The sequence below is a fragment of the Amblyraja radiata genome, chromosome 15 (assembly GCF_010909765.2).
Source record: "Amblyraja radiata isolate CabotCenter1 chromosome 15, sAmbRad1.1.pri, whole genome shotgun sequence".
Taxonomy (NCBI): Eukaryota; Metazoa; Chordata; class Chondrichthyes; order Rajiformes; family Rajidae; genus Amblyraja; species Amblyraja radiata.
Window position 1 is genome coordinate 40,731,507 of NC_045970.1, and position 23,119 is coordinate 40,754,625.

Consider the following 23,119-nt stretch of genomic DNA (forward strand, 5'->3'; position numbering starts at 1 on the left):
AACAATCCTCTATCTGTTATTTATCTTCGAACGTGTGGCATGGTAATGGGCAAAGAGCAGGGGAGTGGGATTGGTAGACACTTGGAGTACTGTGTGCAGTTCTGGCCATCCAGCAACAGGAAATATGTCAATGTTGGAAAGGGTGCAGATCACCAGTTTAGTTTACATAGAAACATAGAACATAGAAATTAGGAGCAGGAGTAGGCCATTCGGCCCTTCGAGCCTGCACCGCCATTCAATATGATCATGGCTGATCATCCAACTCAGTATCCCGTACCTGCCTTCTCTCCATACCCTCTGATCCCCTTAGCCACAAGGGCCACATCTAACTCCCTCTTAAATATAGCCAATGAACTGGCCTCAACTACCCTCTGTGGCAGAGAGTTCCAGAGATTCACCACTCTCTGTGTGAAAAATGTTCTTCTCATCTCGGTTTTAAAGGATTTCCCCCTTATCCTTAAGCTGTGACCCCTTGTCCTGGACTTCCCCAACATCGGGAGCAATCTTCCTGCATCTAGCCTGTCCAACCCCTTAAGAATTTTATAAGTTTCTATAAGATCCCCTCTCAATCTCCTAAATTCTAGAGAGTCTCCTAAATTCTACTATATAGTTTAGTATAGTTTATTATTGTCACGTGTACCAAGGTATAATGAAAAATGTTTTGTTGCTATCCAGTCAAAGATAAGACTATACATGATTACAAACAAGCCATCCACAGTGCACAGATAAGGATAAAAGATACAACATTTAGTGCAATATAAAGTCTAGTAGAGTCTGATTAAAGATAGTTCAAAAGTCTCTAATGAGATGGATGGGAGGTCAGGATTGTTCTCTAGTTGGTGAGAGGACGGTCCAGTTGCCTGATAGCAGCTGGGAAGAAACTGTCCCTGAATCTGGAGGTATGCATTTTCAAACTTCTGCTCCTCTCATCTGATGGGAGAGGGGAGAAGATGGAGTAACCTGGATGAGACATGTCCTTGATTACTTGGGCTTGCAGGCTTGAGTTATAGGCAGAGGTTAGATAGGCTGGGACCTTGTGCTTTAAAGGGTAGAAAGCTGAGGGTGACCTTATTGAGGTGTATAATATCATTAGAGGCATAGATTATTGTTTCATATACCCACCATGCTCTGTGAAAAAGTTGCTCCTCAGGTTTCTATTAAATCTTTCCCCTCTCACCTTAACCATATGTCCTCTGGTTCTCGATTCTCCTACCATTAGAAAAAGGCTTTGTGAATTCACCCTATCTATTCCTCTCATGATTTTATACACTTTTATAAGATCACTCTCCGACCTTCGGTGAGAACCTTGGACTATCCTTGATTGGACTTTACTGGACTTTATCTTGAACAAAGCGTAATTAACGTAATTTCCTTTATTATGTATCTGTACCCTGTGGATGGCTCAATTGTAATCATATATTGTCTTTCTGCTACCTGCTTCAGCTTGCAACAAAATATTTTCACTGTACCTCGGTCCACATGACAATAATCTAAACTCAAACTCAAACTGTGAGGAGAAGGCAGGAGGGAGGGAAAGATAGATCAGCCATGATTGAGTGGCAGAATAATTTGATGGGCCGAATGGCCTAATTTTGCTCCTATAACCTATGAATTGAAACTGAAACCCCACAGCTTCTGCATTGCAAGGAGTAAAGATTTTTAAAGTTTGGCATGCATGTTTAAAGGAGACATGTCATAAATCATAGGAGCAGGGGTATGCCATTCGGCCCATCGTGTCCACTCTGCAACATGGAGGGAGAGTAAGTGATATTGTCGCATGCATGGGGTGAAGAGGGTGAATCATGTGGTCCATTTTAATTCGCCTAACAAATGATGTACAAAGAGCGGGTGAATCTTGAACCCAGTGCACATGAGAGGGACGTAGATGATACAGCTTTGGGGGATGAAACCTAATTGTATTTACTTACTCACATTTACAGATCAGTGCCATGGCATGCTGTCCTTCCTCTGACCACGTGGCTCTGGCCACTGAAACTGGTCATATCTATTATGCCAACGTGGTGACAGTGGAGACTCCTCAGCTGATCCACCAAGTCTTTCTCCACAGAATGGCAATACAGAGTCTGAAGTAAGTCGAAGCAGTAGATGTTAGTGAGGCCACATTTGGAGTATTGAGTTGTTTTGGTCCCCCCGCTACAGAAACGATGTTGTGCTGCTGGAAAGAATGCAAAGAAGATTTCTATGGATGTTGCCAGGACTTGAAGGGCCGAGCTATAGGGAGAGGTCTGCAAGGCTAGGACTCCTTGGAGCGCAGGAGGATGAGGGGTGACCTAATAGAGTTGTATAAGATCATGAGGGTTATAGTAGGTATGTTGCAAAGCCTACCTGAAGCGTCCTTGAAAATCTTCCGTTGTGGGTGTGCGCGATTTTGGCGCCGTTTAGAGGGGGCGGGTTTAAAACGCGATTTTCTCTAAGCTGTTCCAATCGAAAATGTTCAGCCTAGTTAATTATTAACGAAAAATCGCTGGAAGACCCCGTCGCAAAAGCTATTATTAGGTTTAAAGGCCTCGTAAAATAGTTATAGTAGTTTAAAAATCAATCTCTAAACCCGCGACCGTCACCAACCGCTGGGTCTCATAAAGCAAACAGCTGAAGTTAGGTTGTATATTTTTACATTCAAAAGGGCTTCTAAAGATCCCTTTATACAAAGTTTAATATTGCGAGTAGCTCATTTTGGCCCCATTATATCGCGCAGTATTTTTCTGGGCATTTGGGGCACAAATCTACCGCAATGTGAACGTTCTAAACCAGCGCGTTCCACAGGGACCCACTGGAAAGCTGATTTAAATGGGCATTTATTTACAGCAATTAAACACTAAATTCCTTCCATTTGGCCTATAAATTAATGTAAATGAGATTTAAAAATCATGTTTTATTGTGAATTATTTGTGAATATTATTTGGACATTTAGGCTATTTAAAAATGTTAATCATTTATTAAGAAATGGATAGATGTTTAGATCTAGTAATTGAAGTCTGAAATTAGCTACAATTAGGTAACTAACTAATTATATGCTTTAATTTCAGGTCATCCAAGTAAGATTATTTTATATTTGTTTCAGAATGCTTCAATCTATGATAACTGAAAATTTCATTCAGTTCTCTTAATTTTTAAGAAAGTTATGGGCTTTTGACTGTTCACGATCACAGCTTTTTTGTTATGTCCATAGAAAATCAATAGGGAACAAGATGCTCATTTCCCAGTATGAAAATGGCCATAACTTTTTAAATACTTGAGATATGAAAGTGAATTAGGTGTCAAATTAAACTTATTTTTATGCTTTATCTGATGGGATAAATTACAGACTTGATTTTTAAAATCTCAAAATTTTGTAACATTGCTAGTTATAGATTGGGTAAATATACAGAGTCTTTTACCCAGAGTACTGGAATCAAGAATCAGAGGACAGAGGCTGAAGGTGGGACAGGAAATTTTATTTTATTTTATGAAACATTGCAGAATTTATATAATTTCGCTATGGTATGTATTATGTGAGATTTCTTTGCTAGTCCTTGCTATAGTACTGTCGCCATTGCATCAGCTCCAAACATTAGATGGAACTGTGCCAGTACACATATCAATAAATAATTAAACCTCACTTTTCAACTATTTTTTCCCATTAATATACCTAACGTTGGATAAGTTTTAACTTGCAACTTGACAATTGCATTTTAAGTCTGAACAAATAAATGTTCTAATTCATTCACATGTTATCCATAAATAACCAAACGTGTCATGTTAGAACGATACCACTACATGTCATCACAAAAAAGCACTGCTTGCACTGAGAAATTAAAAAAAAATGGAATAGCAACAGTCATAAGACATGAACTAGAGAAGTGAGCCACAATTGGTATTATTAAAATGGATCCTTTAGATTGTGAAATTGTAGCTGTAAATGATCAGGGAATGGGTCATGTCTGCAATAAACAGTTACATTTGCCACATGCACAGTCCCGTACAGTGAAAGTATGCTCAAATTAAGAGGCCTTAAGAGGAGTTATCTCCATCAATTCCTTTTACCGACCATTAACCACAATGTACAGTTCATGGTTCAAAGTAAAGTGAAGTAAATTTAGGTAAAGATCTTGAGGAGCTGGTGGAAAACTGTGCAAACAGAAGATGCCAGAGCCATCCCAGGAAAACACCTGTACAGTGTTAAAATAGTTGGCAAGACCTTTCCAAAGAACACACATGAATTATTGTGAAAAAATGCTTGATAACTTCATACCTATCACTCAAAATGGATCAAGGAGAAACACGTTGGGTCCTGTATTACCCTGTTGATGCATTTCTCATGACAGCTTAAGGGAATAGCTGGCGGTGATGAACAGCCTGCTGCTTCATTGAGTCTTTTATTGGGAGCATTTTAAGAAACAAAACACAAAGTGCCGGAGTAATTCAGCAGGTCAGGCAGCATCTGCGGAGGGAGTTGCAGGCCAATTGTTTCTGCCTGCTCCTTCCCCACCAAACTCTTCTCCAGCTTCTCCACCCCTCTTCTGACCTACATCCGATGCACCTCATTCGTTCTTCAACAATTTTCAGTTCCTTGGTTCCCTTCGCCTCATCTTTAGAATGGATGCCCTGTCCCAAATTTTTTTTTAAAACACATTTGTTTTAATCTCATATACTGATTTCACCAAATCAGGCAAGAGTTGCAGTGGAGGTTGATGCGGTTTAAAGAAGCTATGAAAGGTATAAAATAAATTAAAGAAGCTATAAAGAACCAGGTATTCCAAAAGTCGTCAACAACATGAGTTTAATTAGCCAAGATCCTAATAAACGTCATAATATCGCTACATTCAACAAGGGATTTTCACTGTTGCTGAGTTGCTAATATCCAGACCACTCAACATAGTCAAGTTAGTCTTGAGCAGAGGGGGAAAAGAGAAATTGAGACAAAATAAAATTATGACTCAAACGATGAAGAAAAATAACTTGAGCAACGTGATGGAACTTGTGTTCCATCAGACAGACATGAACATCTGAAAGGCAGCAATGGGATCAAAGTGTACGGTACAAAGAGAGGTTTTGTGAAAGCAGATTAACCCAGTAATGTGTGTACATAATTCCCGTGAGGGAGAAATAGCAGAGAATATCGAAGAGTTGTGCTATTATGAATATGGTCAAGAGCCTACATTTGGTGAAAACTAAGGAATAAAAGGGCACAGGATTGTGACATGTGCAGTGAAGTGGTCGGCTAAAGCGACAGGATACATTACCCTCACACATCTCCTCACAATTCTCTGTATGAACTGGGTCAGACGTAAAGGAATGCATCATAGGCAGACTGATGGGAACAATGGTGACTTGCTTCCATTGTGATTACATGGAACATAGAACATAAAATAGTACAGCACAGGAATAATGTCTGTGCCGAACATAATGCCAAGGCCTACTCTTACTTGTCTGCACATGATCCATATCCTTCCATTCCCTGCATATTCGTGTGCCTATCCAAAAGTCTCGTAAACGCCACTATCATATATGCCTCTAACCCGCCTCCCCTCCCCCAGCACATTCCAGGCACTCACCATGCTCTGTGGAGAACAAAAATACCCAGCACATTCACTTTAAATTTTGCCCCTCCAAACTATTCTCTCCAGTATTTGATATTTCCATCCTGATGGAAAGGTTCAGACTCTCCCCTATCTATGATTGTTGAGGCCAGTGAGGGAGACACAGGTCAGGCAAAAGGTGGCTAGCTTGGGAGATGAAATGCTTCATCTGCTATTTGCATTAAGCTGAGTGCTCCCAATACATCGCCTTATGGTGCCCAACGCCACTGCAAATGCTCCACCTCCACGTTGAGGATGAAGCACCAGGGGTTCCCCGCAGCCACTTACTTACTACATCCCAACCACTGACAATGAGGAGGACTTCCTTAACAAATAGGATGGTGAATCTGTGGAATTCATTGCCACAGACGACTATGGAGGCTAAGTCATTGAGTATATTTAAGGCAGAGATTGACAGATACTTGGGATTAGAAACAATATCAAGGGTCATGGGGAGAAGGCAGGAGAATGTGGTTGAGAGGGAAAGATAGATCAGCCATGATTGAATGTCACTTGAGTTCACTTGATGGGCTGAATGGCCTACTTCTGCTCCAATGACTTATGAACTATCTTTCAGGTATGATCCAGAGGGACAATTCCTTGTGGCTGGATGCTCCGATGGGTATATATTCAGTATGAATGCCAAACCCTCCAAATTATTTAAAGTATTTGGATACACAGGTAACTGTTGAATGAATTGCCTCGAAACTGCGTGCTCCCTGTCTCAGTCACTCTGACCAGTGAGTCCTCCCACCGGCGTAGAATGTTGCAACAGAGACAAGATCCATCAGTGCTGTTTACAAGTATGTTCGCATATGATGTGAGGATACTCTTAAGGATTTCCTCTGCCTCCCCTGTCCTCCTTCTCAAAGTTGCTCCTCCACCCCTCCATGGGATGCTACATAAAGATTGGACCAGGAATGGCCGTGCATCCGAGGTGCTTTCGCCTGATTTAATCTTTGGTCTTGACCACATCCCTGCCTGTTTGCGATAAACCTTCATTTCTCCATAGTCAAACATCACCCGCTTCTCTCAGCCCGGAAACATATTTAATAACTCCACCTCTAACTTTAGTGGATGTTTCCTGACCTACAGACTGTGCCCCGGTCCTGTACTCTCCCACCAGAGAAAGTATTCTCTCAGCGTATCCCTTTCAAGTCCCCTCAGAATCTTATTTTACACAACAGAATGTAGGCCCAAGAAAAATAACACGCAACAGGTGTTGGAAATCTGAAATAGAAACAGAAAATGCAGATAAAAAATCAGCAGGTTAGGCAGCATTTGTGGAGAGAGAAACAGGTAATGTTCAGGTCGAAGACGCTATATCGAAAAGCACATTCTCAAACTTTTCTCATGAAACCAGCACTTGTTCCAGAGCAAGTATTTCCCCCGTTAAATACAGAGTCCATAATTGTACCCAGTACTGTAAGTGGGAGCTCACCACAGCCTTGGACAGTGGTAGCAAGAATTTGCAACTTTGTGCTGGATCCCACTTGCAATAACTGGCACGTTTCCCATTGAGTTCCTCCAGCATTGATTCCAGCGTTAGCAACCAGCATTTGATTTTTTAAAGGTGGAATTGGAGGAACAGCACCTCATATTCCGTCTGGGGACCTTGCGTCCTTATGGCATTAACATAGAATTCTCCCAATTTGGCTAGCCCTTGCTGTCTCCTCCCCTTCCTTAACCCTCTAGCTGTCTCCTCCCACCCTCCCATCCGCCCGCCCTCGGGCTCCTCCTCCTCCTCCCCTTTTCCTTCTTTCTTTCCCCCACCCCCCATCAGTCTGAAGAAGGGTTTCGGCCCGAAACGTCGCCTATTTCCTTCGCTCCATAGATGCTGCTGCACCCGCTGAGTTTCCCCAGCAATTTTGTGTACCTTTGATTTTTTAAATTCTTGTTAACTTTGTATGTTACTTGTATGAGGACACTCGAGTCCTTCTAACACCAGGATTTAATAGTCCCAGGTGACCTAAACAATATTCTGTATGGAAAGACAAAACTGCAGATGCTGGAACCCTGAGCAAAACGCAAAGCGCTGGAGAACTCAGTAGGTCAGGCAGCATCTGTAAAGGGAATGAACAGACAACATTTTGGGTTGGAAGCTAATTTTAGACAATGTTTTGCTTTTATATTCTTCCAAAGCTGACACGCTTACATTTCCTCACTGTGGACCCCATCTTTGTTTGACCTACCTATATTCCTTTCCAAACTTCTTGAGTTCTTGGCAAACACTCCTCCTCAAAATTTGCCTCCTTTCTTTTCATCATCTGCACAGTCCCTCTGTCTATATGATTAACATGGACAGCAAATGCTTAGTCGTACAGTCATACAGCATGGAAATAGGCCCTTCAGCCCACATACCCATGCCAACCGAGATGCTCCATCTCAGCTATCCCACGGCGGTGTAGTTGAGGCACCACAGGGTTGGATACTGAGTATGGCTCCACTATGGTATCTCATCAGACAGTCCCATGACAGGAACATCCTGGGTTGGAGACACACTAAAACCCAAACGTGTTTATAAATGTTTCCCCACTTTGCACCCGCTGATCATTCCCGTTGCTGTGCTCGATGTTCTGACGGAACTGTTATTCGACTGTTGTTGCCGCGCCTGCAGTTTTCACCCCTTGCTCTTTTTGTGTCTAAACAGAGATAAAAGCTGAGATTTTGGGGGTGTCTGTTGCGTTGAACAAGTTGAGGAAGAATGTGGACTGCCTGACACTGTCCTGTCAGTCTGGAGAGCACAAATGTCACGGAGGGACCGAGTTAACCATGTTTCAGCTGCTGGGAGAGGATACTGCAGGTAAGCAGGCTATCTTGGCACTGGACAGGAGATCAGTGGGAGAACCTACTGCACTTCATACCTGAGCTCTGTACTAATCACCAAATCTGCACCTACATCTCGGCAACCTGTGGGGCGGCACAGTGGCCTTACAGCGCCAGAGTCCCGGAATCGATCCTAACTACGGGTGCTGTCTGTGCAGTTTGTACATGCTCCCTGTGACCGCGTGGGATTTCACTGGGTGCTCCCGTTTCCTCCCACACTCCAAAGACGTGCAGGTTTGTACGTTAATTGGCTTCTGTGAATTGTCCCTAGTGGGCAGGGGAGAACTAGTGCATGGGTGATCTCTGGTTGGCACAGACTTGGCGGGCCGAAGTGCCTGTTTCCACAACTTATCTCTAAACTAAAACTAGAACTAAAACCCTCCCCAGCAGCGTGTAATAGCACTGAATCTAGTTTAATGTATTCATTTTGATTATGATCTGACCTCTGTGGACGACATTGTCCTTGCGAAGGTGGTGTGGCCCACGTATGGTGCCATGGAAGATTTCATAAAGTGATACACCACAGAAGCAGACCCTTCGGCCCAACTTGTCCATGTCAACCGCAATGCCCCATCTACGCTAGTCCCACTGCCTGTTTTTGGCCCATATCCCTCTAAAGCTTTCCTATCCATGTATCTGTCCAAATGTTTTTAAAATATTGTTATGGTACCAGCTTCAACTTCCTCCTGTGGCAGCTTTTTCCATATACCAACAGCCCTCTATGTGAAAAAAAATGCTCCTCAGGTTCCTATTAAATCTTTCCCTTCTCTTGATTTCCCCACCCTGAGTATAAGACTATGCACTTACGCTATTTATTCCCCTCATAATTTTATACACCTCTGTATGATCACCATTCATTCTCCTAGCCTGCTCAACCTCTTCATTTTGCTCAGACCATCGGGTCCTGGCAACATCCTCATAAATCTCTCTCTACTCCTTCCGGCTTAATGCCATGTTTCCTACAGCATGGCGACCAAAACTGAACACAATACTCCAAATGTCCCCTCCAACTATGGTACAACTGCAACATTACACCCTAACTTCTGCACTCCATTCCCTGATATGCAAGAGGAGCCTGCAGGTAGTGGTTCCCCTACACCTGAAGCCCTTGTCGTCCATGTGGGTAGAGGCAGCATCATTAGTCTAGGTACTGGTGTTACGTTCCTGATAACTTAACTCTACAAAACCCTTAACTGCTGATCAAAGCCTCGCCACTTACGTGGTGTCACGAGTCCACACGGGGATTGGTGTGTGCCCATCGTTTGCAGTTTTCAATACCGTACGATGCGATGCGATCCAATATAACTTTATTCATCTCAGGAGGGAAATTGATCTGCCAACGGTCATTAAAACACAAAATATATGAAACATGAAATTAAAGTGACGAGTGGAAAGGATTGGGGATGTGCAAAGATTGAGGAGGAATGGAGGGGGGGGGGGGGAAGGAATCAGTCTCAGTCTACCCCATGATGGAAGGAGGAGTTGTACAGTTTGTTAGCCTCGGAGAAGAAGGATCTCCTGTGGCGTTCTGTTCTGCATCTTAGTGGATCCAGTCTGTTGCTGAAGGTACTCCTCAGGTTGACCAAATGTGTCATGGAGGGCTGAGCTGTATTGTCCAGGATGTTCTGCAGTTTGAGGAGCATCCTCCCCTCCAAGACCACCTCCTATGAATCCAACTCCACCCCCAGGACTGAGCCAGCCTTCCTGATGAATTTGTTGATCCTATTGGCGTCCGCAGCCTTCACCCTGCTGCCCCAGCACACGGCAGCGAAGAGGATGGCACTAGCTACCACCGATTGGTAGAACATCTGCAGCATCTTACTGCAGACGTTCAAGGAGCGGAGTCTTCTCAAAAAGTACAGCTGGTGCTGTCCCTTCTTGTACAGAGCCTCAGCGTTCCTGGACCAGTCCAGTTTACTGTCCAGGTACACTACTGGTAAACTGCATATTCACACCATTGATGGAGACAGGGGTATTCCTCTCCTCCTAAAGTTCACCACAACTTAGTCTTGTCAGTGTTGAGCTGCAGGTAAATTCAGTGTCCCTCCCCTCATTGATGCAGCCCGCAATTGCAGAGTCATCTGAATACTTCTGCAGGTGGCAGGAGACAGAGTTATATTTGAGGTCCGAGGTGTAGATGGTGAACAGGAAGGGAGAGAGGACTGTGGGGCCACTGTGGTGCTCATTGCATTGTCCGAGACACAGTTTTGTAGCCTGGCATACAATTTCTGGCAGAGACGGGTGAGTATGCAGAGATCGGTGTATATGCTTGCATGGAGAGACTGGCGTGTGCGTGTGCGTGTGTGTGTAAGTGTGTGTGTGTGTTTGTGTGCATTTGATGTTGTTCTACTGATTAAGTTCCATCTTGTTCATTTATTGTTCAGCTTCAACGTACATCAATAACCGAGGAATGATGAGTGATGTGGCCATTAAGAAGATGTCCTGTCATAACAGGCTGCCCCTCACCTCTGCAGTCCATGACAGCGAGGATAATCTGTACGGGTTCTGCAGTCAGACCCGCAGCATCCACAAGTACAAGATCATCAAGGTAACTCTGACCCCCCTCTCCCACCCAATCTCCGCACCCCACACTCTCCCTGCTCTCTCCGCCCCGACCCACTCGCCATGCTTCCTTCCTACTCTCATACATGCTTCCTGCTCTCTCACCCTTCACTCTCACCCCCTCACTCTGTCTTTCTCTCACTCACCTTCTCTCTCACCTTGTCTCTCTCACACTCCCTCTCTCACACCTACATTTGCCATTTTGTCCTCCTCTGCTCGTGCAATCACTCACATGCACTTTTTTCACCACACCCGCCCCACTCTTTCACTCACTCTCTTACACCCTCCCCACTCTCACTCACGTATCTGCCCCACTCGCTCACACTCACTCACTCCCCACTCTCACACGTATCTGCCCCACTCGCTCACGCTCACTCACTCCCCACTCTCACTCACGTATCTGCCCCACTCTCTCACGCTCACTCACTCCCCACTCTCACTCACACTCACTCCCCACTCTCACACACTAATTCCCCACTCACCCACTTCCCACTCACTCACAGTCATTCCCCACTCTCACTCTCCCACGCATACTCACTCCCCACTTTCACACCCTACTCACTTCCCAATCTAACTCACTCACTCCCCTCTCTCTTACACCACCCAACCACTCACAGTTCAGTAATAATGCTCGCCTTCCTGCTTTTTCCCACCATTACTCTCTGAAACATACTCTCCATTGCCTCTCAGTTTTCCTTCCTTCTCTCCCACTCCAACATTGACTCTTCCATGCAGATGCACTCAAGACCCACTCATTCTACCCACCTCTCTCCTTCTACCCTCTCCCCCTGTCCCCTCTGTTTTATCCCAGTCACAGCTGGTTTCATTTCACCACCTTCCCTCTCTCCCCCTCTGCCCAGGATGTGAACAACAAAGCATTTAACCTGATACTCCAGGTCAAGGTGCAAGCCCACCAGCTGGGACATGGATTCCTCCACCTCTCCCAGGATCAAGAATACTTGGCTTCTGCAGCCAGGGATGGATTCATTCAGATCAGAGATGCCAACAGCATGGTGAGCAGCAGTGTGGGGCGTCAACGCCACTGAGGTGGAGCGGCAATATACACCTCGTGGGGAATTGCAGCCACTGGAATCCCGAGCAAAACACAGTGCAGGAGAAGTTTGATGGGTCGGGCAGCATCTGTGGAGGGAATCAGTTCAGAAGGGTCCCAACCTAAAACAACATTGGTCCATTCCCTCCACAGGTTGTATCAAACTCGCTGAGTTCCTCCAGCACTTTGTGTTTTGCTCAACATATAGCAGATTCTCAAACACCCCCTCCTAACCAAGCTCCCCACCCCAAAGCCCCCCCCCCCCAACCACCCCCCCCCAGCCCCCCACACCCAACTTCCCCCTCAAGCTCTCCCTCCAAGCTGCACCCCCAAGCTCCCCCCAAAGTTGCCCCCCTGCTCCCCCCAGCTCCACCTCCGACTGCCCTCCCCAAGCTTCCACCCCTCGCTCCCCCCATCCACCTCAAGCTCCACATTCCCCTCCCACACACCTCCTCACTTTACTCTGATGGTGACGTTTTTGCTTACATTTTAGAATCTAAATTGAGTATAATCCCCTCTGGAGTTGGTTGAGCGGGAGCTGGAATTGAACTGTTTGCAGATAACCACCCGACTGTTTCCTATCCCCAGGAGATTAACTTCGAGACCCAGTGTCACTCGTACCACTCCGGGGGAGTGAGGTCGGTGGACTTTTCCTTGGATCGGCAGACAGTTCTGACCACTGGCATTCATGACGGCACTCTCATCTGCTTTTCGTCAAAGTAGGTGACCTGATGATGGGAATTAAGAAGAGGACATTTAGTCCTTCCAACCTCTTCCTCCCATTAAATCATAACTGTTCTGGACTTTAACTCCATCTGCCCTGTCCCAAGAAAGCTCCCTCAGTCTTGGTTTAGTCGGGGTAGAGAGTTGGAGGAGTCTTAATCACATAAAACTCACAACCTATTTCAGCTAACCCCATTAAATGATCCCATTCCTTTCTCCTATATGTATAAGAAAGAACTGCAGATGCTAGTTTAAATCGAAGGTAGACACAAAATGCTGGAGTGACTCAGCGGGTGAGGCAGCATCTCTGGAGAGAAGAAATGGGCGACGTTTCGGGCCGAGACCCTTCTTCAGACTGATAACAGGGTAGGGGGCAAGACAAAGATAGAATGTAGTCAGAGACAGTAAGACTAGTGGGAAAACTGGGAAGGGGAAGGGGATGGAGAGAGAAAGCAAGGGCTATCTGAAGTTAGAGAAGTCAATGTTCATACCGCTGGGGTGTAAACTACCCACGCAAAATATGAGTTGCTGTTCCTCCAATTTGCGTGGCAATGACAATGGAGGAGGCCCAGGACAGAAAGGTCAGATTGGGATTGGGAATGGGAGGGGAAGTTGAAGTGCTGAGCCACTGGGAGATCAGATAGGTTAAGACGGACTGAGCGGAGGTGTTCAGTGAAATGGTCGCCGAGCCTGCGCTGGGTCTCGCCGATGTAGAGAAGTTGTCACCTGGACCAGCGGAAACAGTAGGTTGGAGGAGTTGCAAGTGAACCTCTGCCTCACCTGGAAAGACTGTTTGGGTTCTTGGATGGAATCGAGGGGGGGGAGGTAAATGGATAGGCGTTGCATCTCCTGGGGTTGCAGGGGAAAGTACCTGGGGAGGGGGTGATTTCGGTGGGTAGGGACGAGTTGACCAGGGAGTTCCGGAGGGAACGGCCACTGCGGAAAGCAGAAAGGGGTGGAGATTGGAAGATGTGGCCAGTAGTGGGATCCCGTTGGAGGTGGCGAAAATGTTGGGAGGATTATATGCTGTATGCGACGGCTGATGGGGTGGAAGGTGAGGACAAGGGGGATTCTGTCCTTGTTACGAATGGGGCTAGGGGGAGTAAGTGCGGAGCAGCGGTATATCGAGAAGACCCTAGTGAGAACCTCATCTATAATGGAAGAGGGGAAACCCCATTCCCTAAAGAATGAGAACATCTCCGATGCCCTGGTATGGAACACCTCATCCTGGGCGCAGATGCAGAGTAGACGGAGGAATTGGGAGTAGGGGATAGTCTTTACAGGAAGCAGGGTGGGAAGAAGTGTAGTCAAGATATCTATGGGAGTCAGTAGGTTTGTAGTAGATGCCGGTCAATAGTCTGTTTCATGTGATGGAGACAGTGAGATCTAGAAACGGTAGGGAGATGTCGGAGATGGTCCAAGTGAATTTGAGTGCAGGATGGAAATTAGTGGTGAAGTTGATGAAGTCAGTCAGTTCTGCATGGGTGCAGGAGGAAGCACCAATGCAGTCATCAATGTAGTGGAGGTTGAGTTCGGGGATCGGCCAGCGTACACCTGGAACACGGATTGTTCGACCTACACTACAAAGAGGCAGGCATAGCTGGGGCCCATGTGAGTGCCCATAGCTATGCCTTGGATTTGGAGGAAGTGGGAGGAATCGAAGGAGAAGTTGTTGAGGGTAAGGACCAGCTCTGCTAGGTGGAGGAGAGTATTAATAGAAGGAAATTGGCTGGTTCTGCGGCCGAGGAAGAAACGGAGTGTTTAAGACCCTCCTAGTGGAGTATGGAGGTGTAGAGTGACTGGATATCCATAGTAAAGATGAGGGAGTGGGGGCCTGGAAAACTGAGGTAATTGAGAAGACGAAGAGCATGTGAGGTAGCACATAGGTAGGGAGGGATTGGACTGGGGGATAGGATGGAGTCAGTTGGACAATTCGGTGGGACATGATCAAGCAGAAACAATAGGTCTGCCAGGACAGTTCTTTTTGTGGATTTTGGGAATAAGATAAAATCGGGCCGTGCGGGGCTGGGGAACGATAAGGTTGGAGGTTTTGGAGGGTAGAGAGCGGAAGTGATGAAATTAGTAATGGTGCTTGAGATTAAGGCCTGGTGCTTGTCTGTGGAGTCATGGGCCAAGCAAAGAGTAGGAGTAAACGGGTCCTTTTCACAATGGCAGGCAGTGACTAGTGGGGTACCGCAAGGCTCAGTGCTGGGACCCCAGCTATTTACAATATATATTAATGATCTGGATGAGGGAATTGAAGGCAATATCTCCAAGTTTGCGGATGACACTAAGCTGGGGGGCAGTGTTAGCTGTGAGGAGGATGCTAGGAGACTGCAAGGTGACTTGGATAGGCTGGGTGAGTGGGCAAATGTTTGGCAGATGCAGTATAACCAATCAGCCATGATCAATGACAATTAAAATTGAATCTGAATCTGAATCTGAATCTGAATAATGTGGATAAATGTGAGGTTATCCATTTTGGTGGCAAAAACAGGAAAGCAGACTATTATCTAAATGGTGGCCGACTAGGAAAAGGGGAGATGCATCGACACCTGGGTGTCATGGTTCACCAGTCATTGAAAGTAGGCATGCAGGTGCAGCAGGCAGTGAAGAAAGCGAATGCTATGTTAGCTTTCATAGCAAAAGGATTTGAGTATAGGAGCAGGGAGGTTCTACTGCAGTTGTACAGGGTCTTGGTGAGACCACACCTGGAGTATTGCGTACAGTTTTGGTCTCCAAATCTGAGGAAGGACATTATTGCCATAGAGGGAGTGCAGAGAAGGTTCACCAGACTGATTCCTGGGATGTCAGGACTGTCTTATGAAGAAAGACTGGATAGACTTGGTTTATACTCTCTAGAATTTAGGAGATTGAGAGGGGATCTTATAGAAACTTATAAAATTCTTAAGGGGTTGGACAGGCTAGATGCAGGAAGATTGCTCCCGATGTTGAGGAAGTCCAGGACAAGGGGTCACAGCTTAAGGATAAGGGGGAAATCCTTTAAAACCGAGATGAGAAGAACTTTTTTCACACAGAGAGTGGTGAATCTCTGGAACTCTCTGCCACAGAGGGTAGTCGAGGCCAGTTCATTGGCTATATTTAAGAGGGAGTTAGATGTGGCCCTTGTGGCTAAGGGGATCAGAGGGTATGGAGAGAAGGCAGGTACGGGATACTGAGTTGGATGATCAGCCATGATCATATTGAATGGCGGTGCAGGCTCGAAGGGCCGAATGGCCTACTCCTGCACCTAATTTCTATGTTTCTATGTTTCTATAAGTAGGAGGAGGTGTCTGAGAGTTGTTGCCTGGCCTCAGTCCAGTAGAGGTCAGCGCGCCAGACTACCACGGCACCTCCCTTGTCGGTGTGTTTGATTCTCCAGTCGGAGTTGCTGCAGAGTGAGCGGAGGGCTGTACGATCAGGGGGGGAAAGGTTTGAATGAGGAAGGGGAGTGGAAAATTTGAGGTGGTTGATGTCCCGCCAGCAGTTGGAAATGAAAAGGTAGAGGGCATCCGGGGAAGTCCAAGAGGACGGGGTCCGTTGAAAACGGGAGAAGGTGTCATCACTGGATGGTGAGGATTCCTTCCCATAGAAAAAGGCCCAGAGGAGGAGGCGACGGAAGAAGAGGTCTTCATCGTGGAGGATTTTACAGGAAACAGGGTGAGAAGAAGTGTAGTCAAGGCAGAGTCACCCTTGTCCTCACCTTCCACCCCATCAGAAAACAGCGGGATCCCACTATTGGCCACATGTTCCCATTTCCACCCCTTTCTGCTTTCCACAGAGACCATTCCCTCCGGAACTCTCTGGTCAATTCGTCCCCTCCCACCCAAACCATCCCCTCCCCAGGTACTTTCCCCTGCAACCACAGGAGATGCAACGCCTGTCCCTTTACCTCCCCCCCTCGATTCCATCCAAGAACCCAAACAGTCTTTCCAGGTCAGGCAGAGGTTCACCTGCACCTCCTCAAACCTCATCTACTATTTCAGGTGTCAACTCGCACCCCCTCCAACCTCATCACTGTTCCAGGTGTCAACTTCTCTACATCGGCGAGACCCAGCGCAGGCTCAGCGATCGTTTCACTGAACACCTCCGCTCAGTCCTTCTTAATCTACCTGATCTCCCAGTGGCTGAGCACTTCAACTCCCCCTCCCATTCCCACACTGACCTTTCTGTACTGGGCCTCCTGCACTGTCAGAATGAGGCCCAGCACAAATTGGAGAAACAGCACCTCATATTTTGCTTGTGTAGCGGTATGAACATTGACTTCTCTAACTTCAGAAAGCCCTTACTTCCTCTCTCCATCCCCTTCCCCTTCCCAGTTCCCAGTTAGGGTTACTGTCTCTGACTACATTCTGTCTTTGCCCTGCCCCCTCCCCTGATATCAGTCTGAAGAAGGACCTCGACCCGAAACGTCGCCCATTCCTTCTCTCCAGAGATGCTGCCTCACCCGCTGAGTTACTCCAGCATTTTGTGTCTACCTTTCTCCTATATGTTTATCCAGCCTTTCACCCTACTCTCTATGAGGGGTGGATTCCACATTCTTCCCTCTCTCTGGCTAAAGATTTTTTCTTGGATTGCGAATAATATTAAGCTGAAAAGGGTGCAGTAGAGACTCACCATGATGTTAGCTGGGCTTGCGGGCTTCGTAGGATAGGCTGGGACTTTTCTTATTTGCGTAGGATTGGGGTGTACAAGATTAAGTTGAGTTGACCTGATTGGGGTGTACAAGATTATAAAGGGCATGGATAAAGTGAACGCTTACATTCCTGTTCCCAAGATAGAGGACTCTAAAACTAGAGGGCACAGGATTAAGGTGTGAGGGGAAAGATTTAAGAAGATCCTCAGGGGCAACATTTTTACTCGGAGACTAGTTTGTATCTGAAATGAGCTGCCAGAGGAAGCTATAAAAGTGGATACAATTATGTATTTTAAAAGATATTTGGTCAGATATGTAGGAAGGGGTATGGGCCAAATGCAGGCAAATGGAATTAACCCAAATGCCAACTTGGTCAATGTCGACAAGGTGGGCCGAAGGGCCTGTTTCTGTGCTGTGTAGTTTTGTGACTAATTTTCTGTGACATTTGTTAGTGACTGGCTGCGGTCCCTGGTTCTGGTTCCCTCCGCACAAGATATCTTCTCTACATCTAACTTTCCCCATGGCCAGGACCACCATCCATGTCATCGCTCAACCAGGCTCCCCTGTCGCTCGCTCTGACCTCTCAGCCTGGCTTTGGCCACTTTTTCCCTGCCCCACTGACAAAATTTGTTTTCTTTAGGTTTGACACGGAGAACACATTGCGGACTAAGGCAGCAATAGAATTCAGTGTCTCAACATTTTCATTGCTGAGTCAGACCTCCAAGACAGAGAACAAAGTGCTGGACCTGATTGAACAGAAGCATCAATTGGTGAAGAATAGTGCTGAGTTCAACGTGCATAAGTACAACTGCTATCGTTCTTGTTGCTGTGACTGCCTAATTAGTTTGCAATGACTGGCCTGGCAGAAGACCAAATAATATCAACCTCTTTCATTTATGTACCTCCCTCAACAGAGGAAGATGTCCCATGGTGGCTCTGGGGAGCTTGATTCAGGGAGCTCTCAAGGAAGGGGAGGTTGAGCGAGCAGAACCCCAGGCGCAAGGTGCTGGAGTAACTCAGTAGGTCAGGCAGCATCTTTGGAGAACATGGATGGGTGACGTTTCAGGTCAGGACCCAGATTATTGGGTGGGTGAATGTGCAACCAGTAATGATGAAGGGTGGCTCCTCCTTAGACATCCCCTAGGGCCCAGGATTGTCTGCTCTGTGGGTCTCAGGTGACTGATGGAGTGGGCCCCACAGACCCAAGTGGGGTAGGATTTGGTGAATGAGGCAATTGGGACTGGGTCCCCTCTCTCGCCCTCGAGTTTGGGCTTCTGGGTGCTCTTGTCTGAGGACCGTAAATTCTCTTCCTCCATTCTGAGCAGTCACAGGTCTGGGATCTCCTTCAGTGAGTAGAAATGCAATTTTCAAGGAAGCTTTGAGAATGCTTTGATTCATTGAGGTGACGGAGGAGATTGATGAAGGACGGTGGATGTTGCATTCATGGATTTTAGTAAGGCTTTTGATAAAGTCACTGTTGGTACATAAACGAGCCAGAAGTTTAAGATGCACAGGATTCACGCTGATTTGGTCGTACGGATTCAACACTGTCTGATTCTTCGAAGATAGAGGGTTGTAGTGGAAGGAAGATATTCTGGTTGGTGGCCTGTGACCAGTGGAGTTCCACAGGAATCTGTGCTGGGACTTCTACTAATTATGATATGTATAAATGACTTTAATGTTGATGGGTTGGTGAGTAACTTTGCTGATGACACCAAATTTGAAGGAGTTGCAGACAGTGAGAAAGGCTGTCAGAAGATACAGAGGGATATAGATCAGCTGCAGAAATGGGTGGAGAAATGGCAGATGGAGTTTACTACAAGGTGTTGCACTTTGGGAGGTTAAATGTAAGTGCAGGTTATACAGTTAATGGCAAGACCCTTAACAGCGTTGATGTGCGGAGGTACAGTATCTTGGAATCCCCAAGTTCATGGTTATGAATGCGTACAGAATGCTTGGCTTCAGCAAGAATGAGAGGGGAAAGAATAGGAACTCAAGGGTCAACTTTTTCACACAGAGGGTGGTGGGTATATGGGCCAAGCTACCAGAGGAGGTAGTTGAGGCAGGTACAGGTAAAAGCATTTAAGATACATTTGATACATGGATAAGAAAGGTTTAGATTTAGAAGGATATGGGGCAAATGCGGGCAGGTGGGACTAGTTTAGATGGGGCATCTTGGTCAGAAATTTAACAGGCATTGGCCTGTTTTTGTCTGTATCACTATAACTGTGATTCTGTGATGTAGTCTTGTGCCTCTCTTGTGCTGCAGTCAGTTGAAGCCTCTGAAGCAAACAATAGGATGAGATTATCACATCCTCAGAAAGCCAAAAGCAATTAATTTTTTTATTATCAACGTCTGCCTTTCCAAAAGACACGGTTCCCCAAGATATGGGAGATGATCCATATTTTCCGAGGTCCTGGCATTGCCGTTGTTGCTGGAGGTCTACAGCACACAGCAGTGGCAGGTTTTAATGAACGCAATCGATATTAATGCAATTTGTGTTGTTGGAAATGCCCCCGTTTGGTTGCAGTCATTTCTAATGCTGTGCCCTTTCATTGGTGTCACAGGATGGGAAGGAGGACACCCACTTACCCATATCCAAAAGCTCCACATACTCCATGGCCTCTGTCATCTCCCACGGCTCCATGTCCGAATCCCAACGGCTCAACGATGAAAGGTCGACTACTTCGTTGGAGGAAACCTGGCTGGAAATAAAGAATAAAGAAGTAAGTCCTTGGAGAAACAAGAAACTGCAGATGCTGGTTTACAAAAAAGACACTAAATGCTGGAGTAGCTCAGCGTGTCAGGCAGCATCTCTGGAGAACACGGACAGGTGACGTATCGGGTTGGAACCCTTCTTTAAACTGGAGAAACGTCACCTATCCATGTCCTCTAGAGGTGCTGTCTGACCCGCTGAATTACTTAAGCATAGTGTGTCATTTAGAAGTAAGTCCTTGGCAGAGAAGGGCACCCTGAGGGAAGACTACCGCTCAGGTCAGAACAGGAGGTGGAAGGACCGATCCTGCAGAGAGTGAGGTAGATTGGCCCAAAACTGTGTGAATTAATCCCACTGCTGGAAAATGGAGACCCATGTTTCCGCAGATGCTGGAATCCTGAACAGAACACAAAGTGCTGGTGGGACTCAGCATCTGTAGTCAGATCAGTTTCTCCAATTTTTGCTCAAGACTCCAGCATCTACAACCATTTGTGGCTCCAGGCCTATCATGACGCCTGCTATAGTCCAGCAGCCCGTCTGGATTCCCAATCTGGGTTCCCATGTGCCATCTTGGCTCGCGTTACTGACCCTGATGGAGCGGCCACTGTTATGGAGATGGGGCTACAACAGTAAAGCGGGTGGGAGCTGGGGCAGGGTGGGCAGTGGGCAGATGTCCGAGCTAATCAGTTGTTAGACTCAGTCGCAATGGTCCGTCCCTCGTTCCCTGACATACAGTAAATCATAATAAGTCAGGAGCCTTCAGCAGCCCCAACCAGAGGCATAATGTTGGCCTTCTTTAATGGGTATACAGGCAGTTCTGCTATGTTTACATCACCAGGAAACCTCACATTATAGAGCATCACGTTATAAAATCAATTTTGTCAATGGAGAAAAGGGAGTGAGGCATTGCAGTGTTTCAGACTCGCAATAACAAAGTTATATTTCCCGCAGGATTTTCAAACAATTTTTAAAATCGCTCTAAGTTTATTTTTGGTACTGCAAGCTAAGAATACCGGAGGGTATGTCTCACATTGTTTAATAGAGCATTGTTGCACAGGTGTCAATGGAAGCGATTGCTTGTCAATCTCATGGCACCCTGCGGCGAAACTGACAGCTTTAGAGACAGTGGCATCTGGTTACTGCAGGAAGGTTACATGGAAACAGTCTCTGAACTTTTTTTCAAGACAGATTTTTTTCTACTTGTCAATTTGCAAAGTAACTTTGAGATGGTTCTCTGGTTCTCAATCTAATTTGCATTATAACCAATTCAGCCCATATAATTCAAATGGTGCCCTAACCCCTCAGTCACATTATTTCTAATTAGCAGTGTGGAAATGCCCATTATAGCAGAACTCCCTTTTGTGATATGATACAGTTTTATAGAATTCCAACTATTTCTCTATTTAGGTTTTCACTTCTCAGGATATGGATATGTGACGTTGTGGGTCGGGAGCCTTCTTCAGATTTTCACTGATAATTAATTTGAATTGTCGAATCAAATAACTGCAGATGCTGATTTATACCAAAGGTAGACACAAAGTGCTGGAGTCACTCAGCGGGTCAGGCAACATCTCTGGAGCAAAAGGATGGGTGGCATTTCGGCTTGAGACCCTTCCTCAGACCCACTGAAGAAGCGTCCTGACCCGAATTGTTATTCATCATTTTTCTTCATAGTTTAAATTCTATTTTTGACCAATGGAACTTGAACTCAAGTTTTAACCGCCGGTCTGGTCTGAGCTGGTCGCTAACACGGTGCTGCCCAGAGGACAGAGAAACCAGGGGCATTAATCTTCAGAGCTGTGAGCCTGAGCCACTGCTGACTCTGGGCCATTGACGTGATTGACAAATGGCTACGGGTTGATTGTCACATCTGTATTTCTCCAGGCCATCAAGAAAGACAACTTCCACCACGCAGATGTCAAAGCTCATCTAAGGGAAGGAATCAAGAAACTTCGTCAAACGGTGAGTAGCCCCGGAATCCGTCTCCTTTTAATACGGCCGCCAGTCCTGCTTCGGCTGCTCCGGTTTGGGCCAGACTTCGGACATTTACAGAAGTTGAGGCAGAGTGACTGGAGAACCCCCACTCCTCACTGAGACAAGGGGGTCAGTCAGATTCCCGCTCCCAGGGTCAGCCACCCTGCAGTCTCCACGCTCCCTGCTCCTCGCGCTTCAGTGGAGCCCATGCTCTTCCCCAATCCAACAGACACCATTTCCCACCCCTCTCAGTGCAGGACCTTGCCTTTTACTGCACTCAGAGAGATATAGAATTTCATCCTCCATGGCTGAAATCTTTGGAATTTTGCTCACTAAGAGAATCAGAGCGCGTAGGACATTGTTAGTATACAGGGTGATCGCTGGTTGGCATGGACTCAGTGGGCCAAAGGGCCTGTGTCCGCACTGCATCTCTATGATCTAAAGAATAAGGAGAAGGTCCAAGCAGCAGAGGCAGAGAACTCAGCGAGCCAGTGAACTGGATCGAGACAGGGCAGGAAAGTGGTGACCCTGTTTGCCACGCAATCTGATTCCATTGGTCAAGGAGCACATGAAGGGCCGAATGGCCTTCACTATCTGACCCATGGGTCGGAGCTGTCACTGAAAGCAGTCAAGAGTGCTTAATTGTAACAATAACACACCGATAAAGATACAATAATCAATAATAGAAGAAATTAATAACCATAAGATTAGGTAATCATAGTAGTGCAAAACTGAAGGACGTAGTGCAACCAGTCACAATGCAATCAATACACTTTGAGGAACAAGTTGTAGTTGGATCCAAGATAATTCCTCATTTCTAGCCATCCTCAGGATCATGAACACATCAGAGACCAAATGTTACCCAACTTCTTTCTGAAGGGAAACCATAGAACTTGACCGACCGGTCACTATCGGTGTCAGGGCTATGTTAGTCCTAGAAGGATGAGTGCTGTCCTATAAGCCTTAGTATGGTTTATTATTGTGAAGGTCCCGTATGAAACAATGTTTTGTTTGTGCTATCCAGGCAAATTGTACCATTTATGAGTACAAT

At 46.2% G+C, this 23,119-nt stretch overlaps 1 protein-coding gene across 4 annotated transcripts in view; it reads left to right on the forward strand.

Annotated features, from left to right (window-relative positions):
• cfap43 (cilia and flagella associated protein 43) overlaps positions 1 to 23,119 on the forward strand; it is an 87,438-nt gene that overhangs the window by 33,339 nt on the left and 30,980 nt on the right. For all 4 annotated transcript variants that reach the window (XM_033034190.1, XM_033034191.1, XM_033034192.1 and 1 more), the window contains exons 11-19: positions 1,941 to 2,089; positions 6,157 to 6,260; positions 8,230 to 8,382; positions 10,790 to 10,953; positions 11,828 to 11,980; positions 12,607 to 12,737; positions 18,018 to 18,147; positions 19,946 to 20,104; positions 21,979 to 22,056. In XM_033034190.1, coding sequence (XP_032890081.1) covers positions 1,941 to 2,089; positions 6,157 to 6,260; positions 8,230 to 8,382; positions 10,790 to 10,953; positions 11,828 to 11,980; positions 12,607 to 12,737; positions 18,018 to 18,147; positions 19,946 to 20,104; positions 21,979 to 22,056 — 1,221 coding nt within the window. The remainder of the gene's footprint in view (positions 1 to 1,940; positions 2,090 to 6,156; positions 6,261 to 8,229; positions 8,383 to 10,789; positions 10,954 to 11,827; positions 11,981 to 12,606; positions 12,738 to 18,017; positions 18,148 to 19,945; positions 20,105 to 21,978; positions 22,057 to 23,119) is intronic.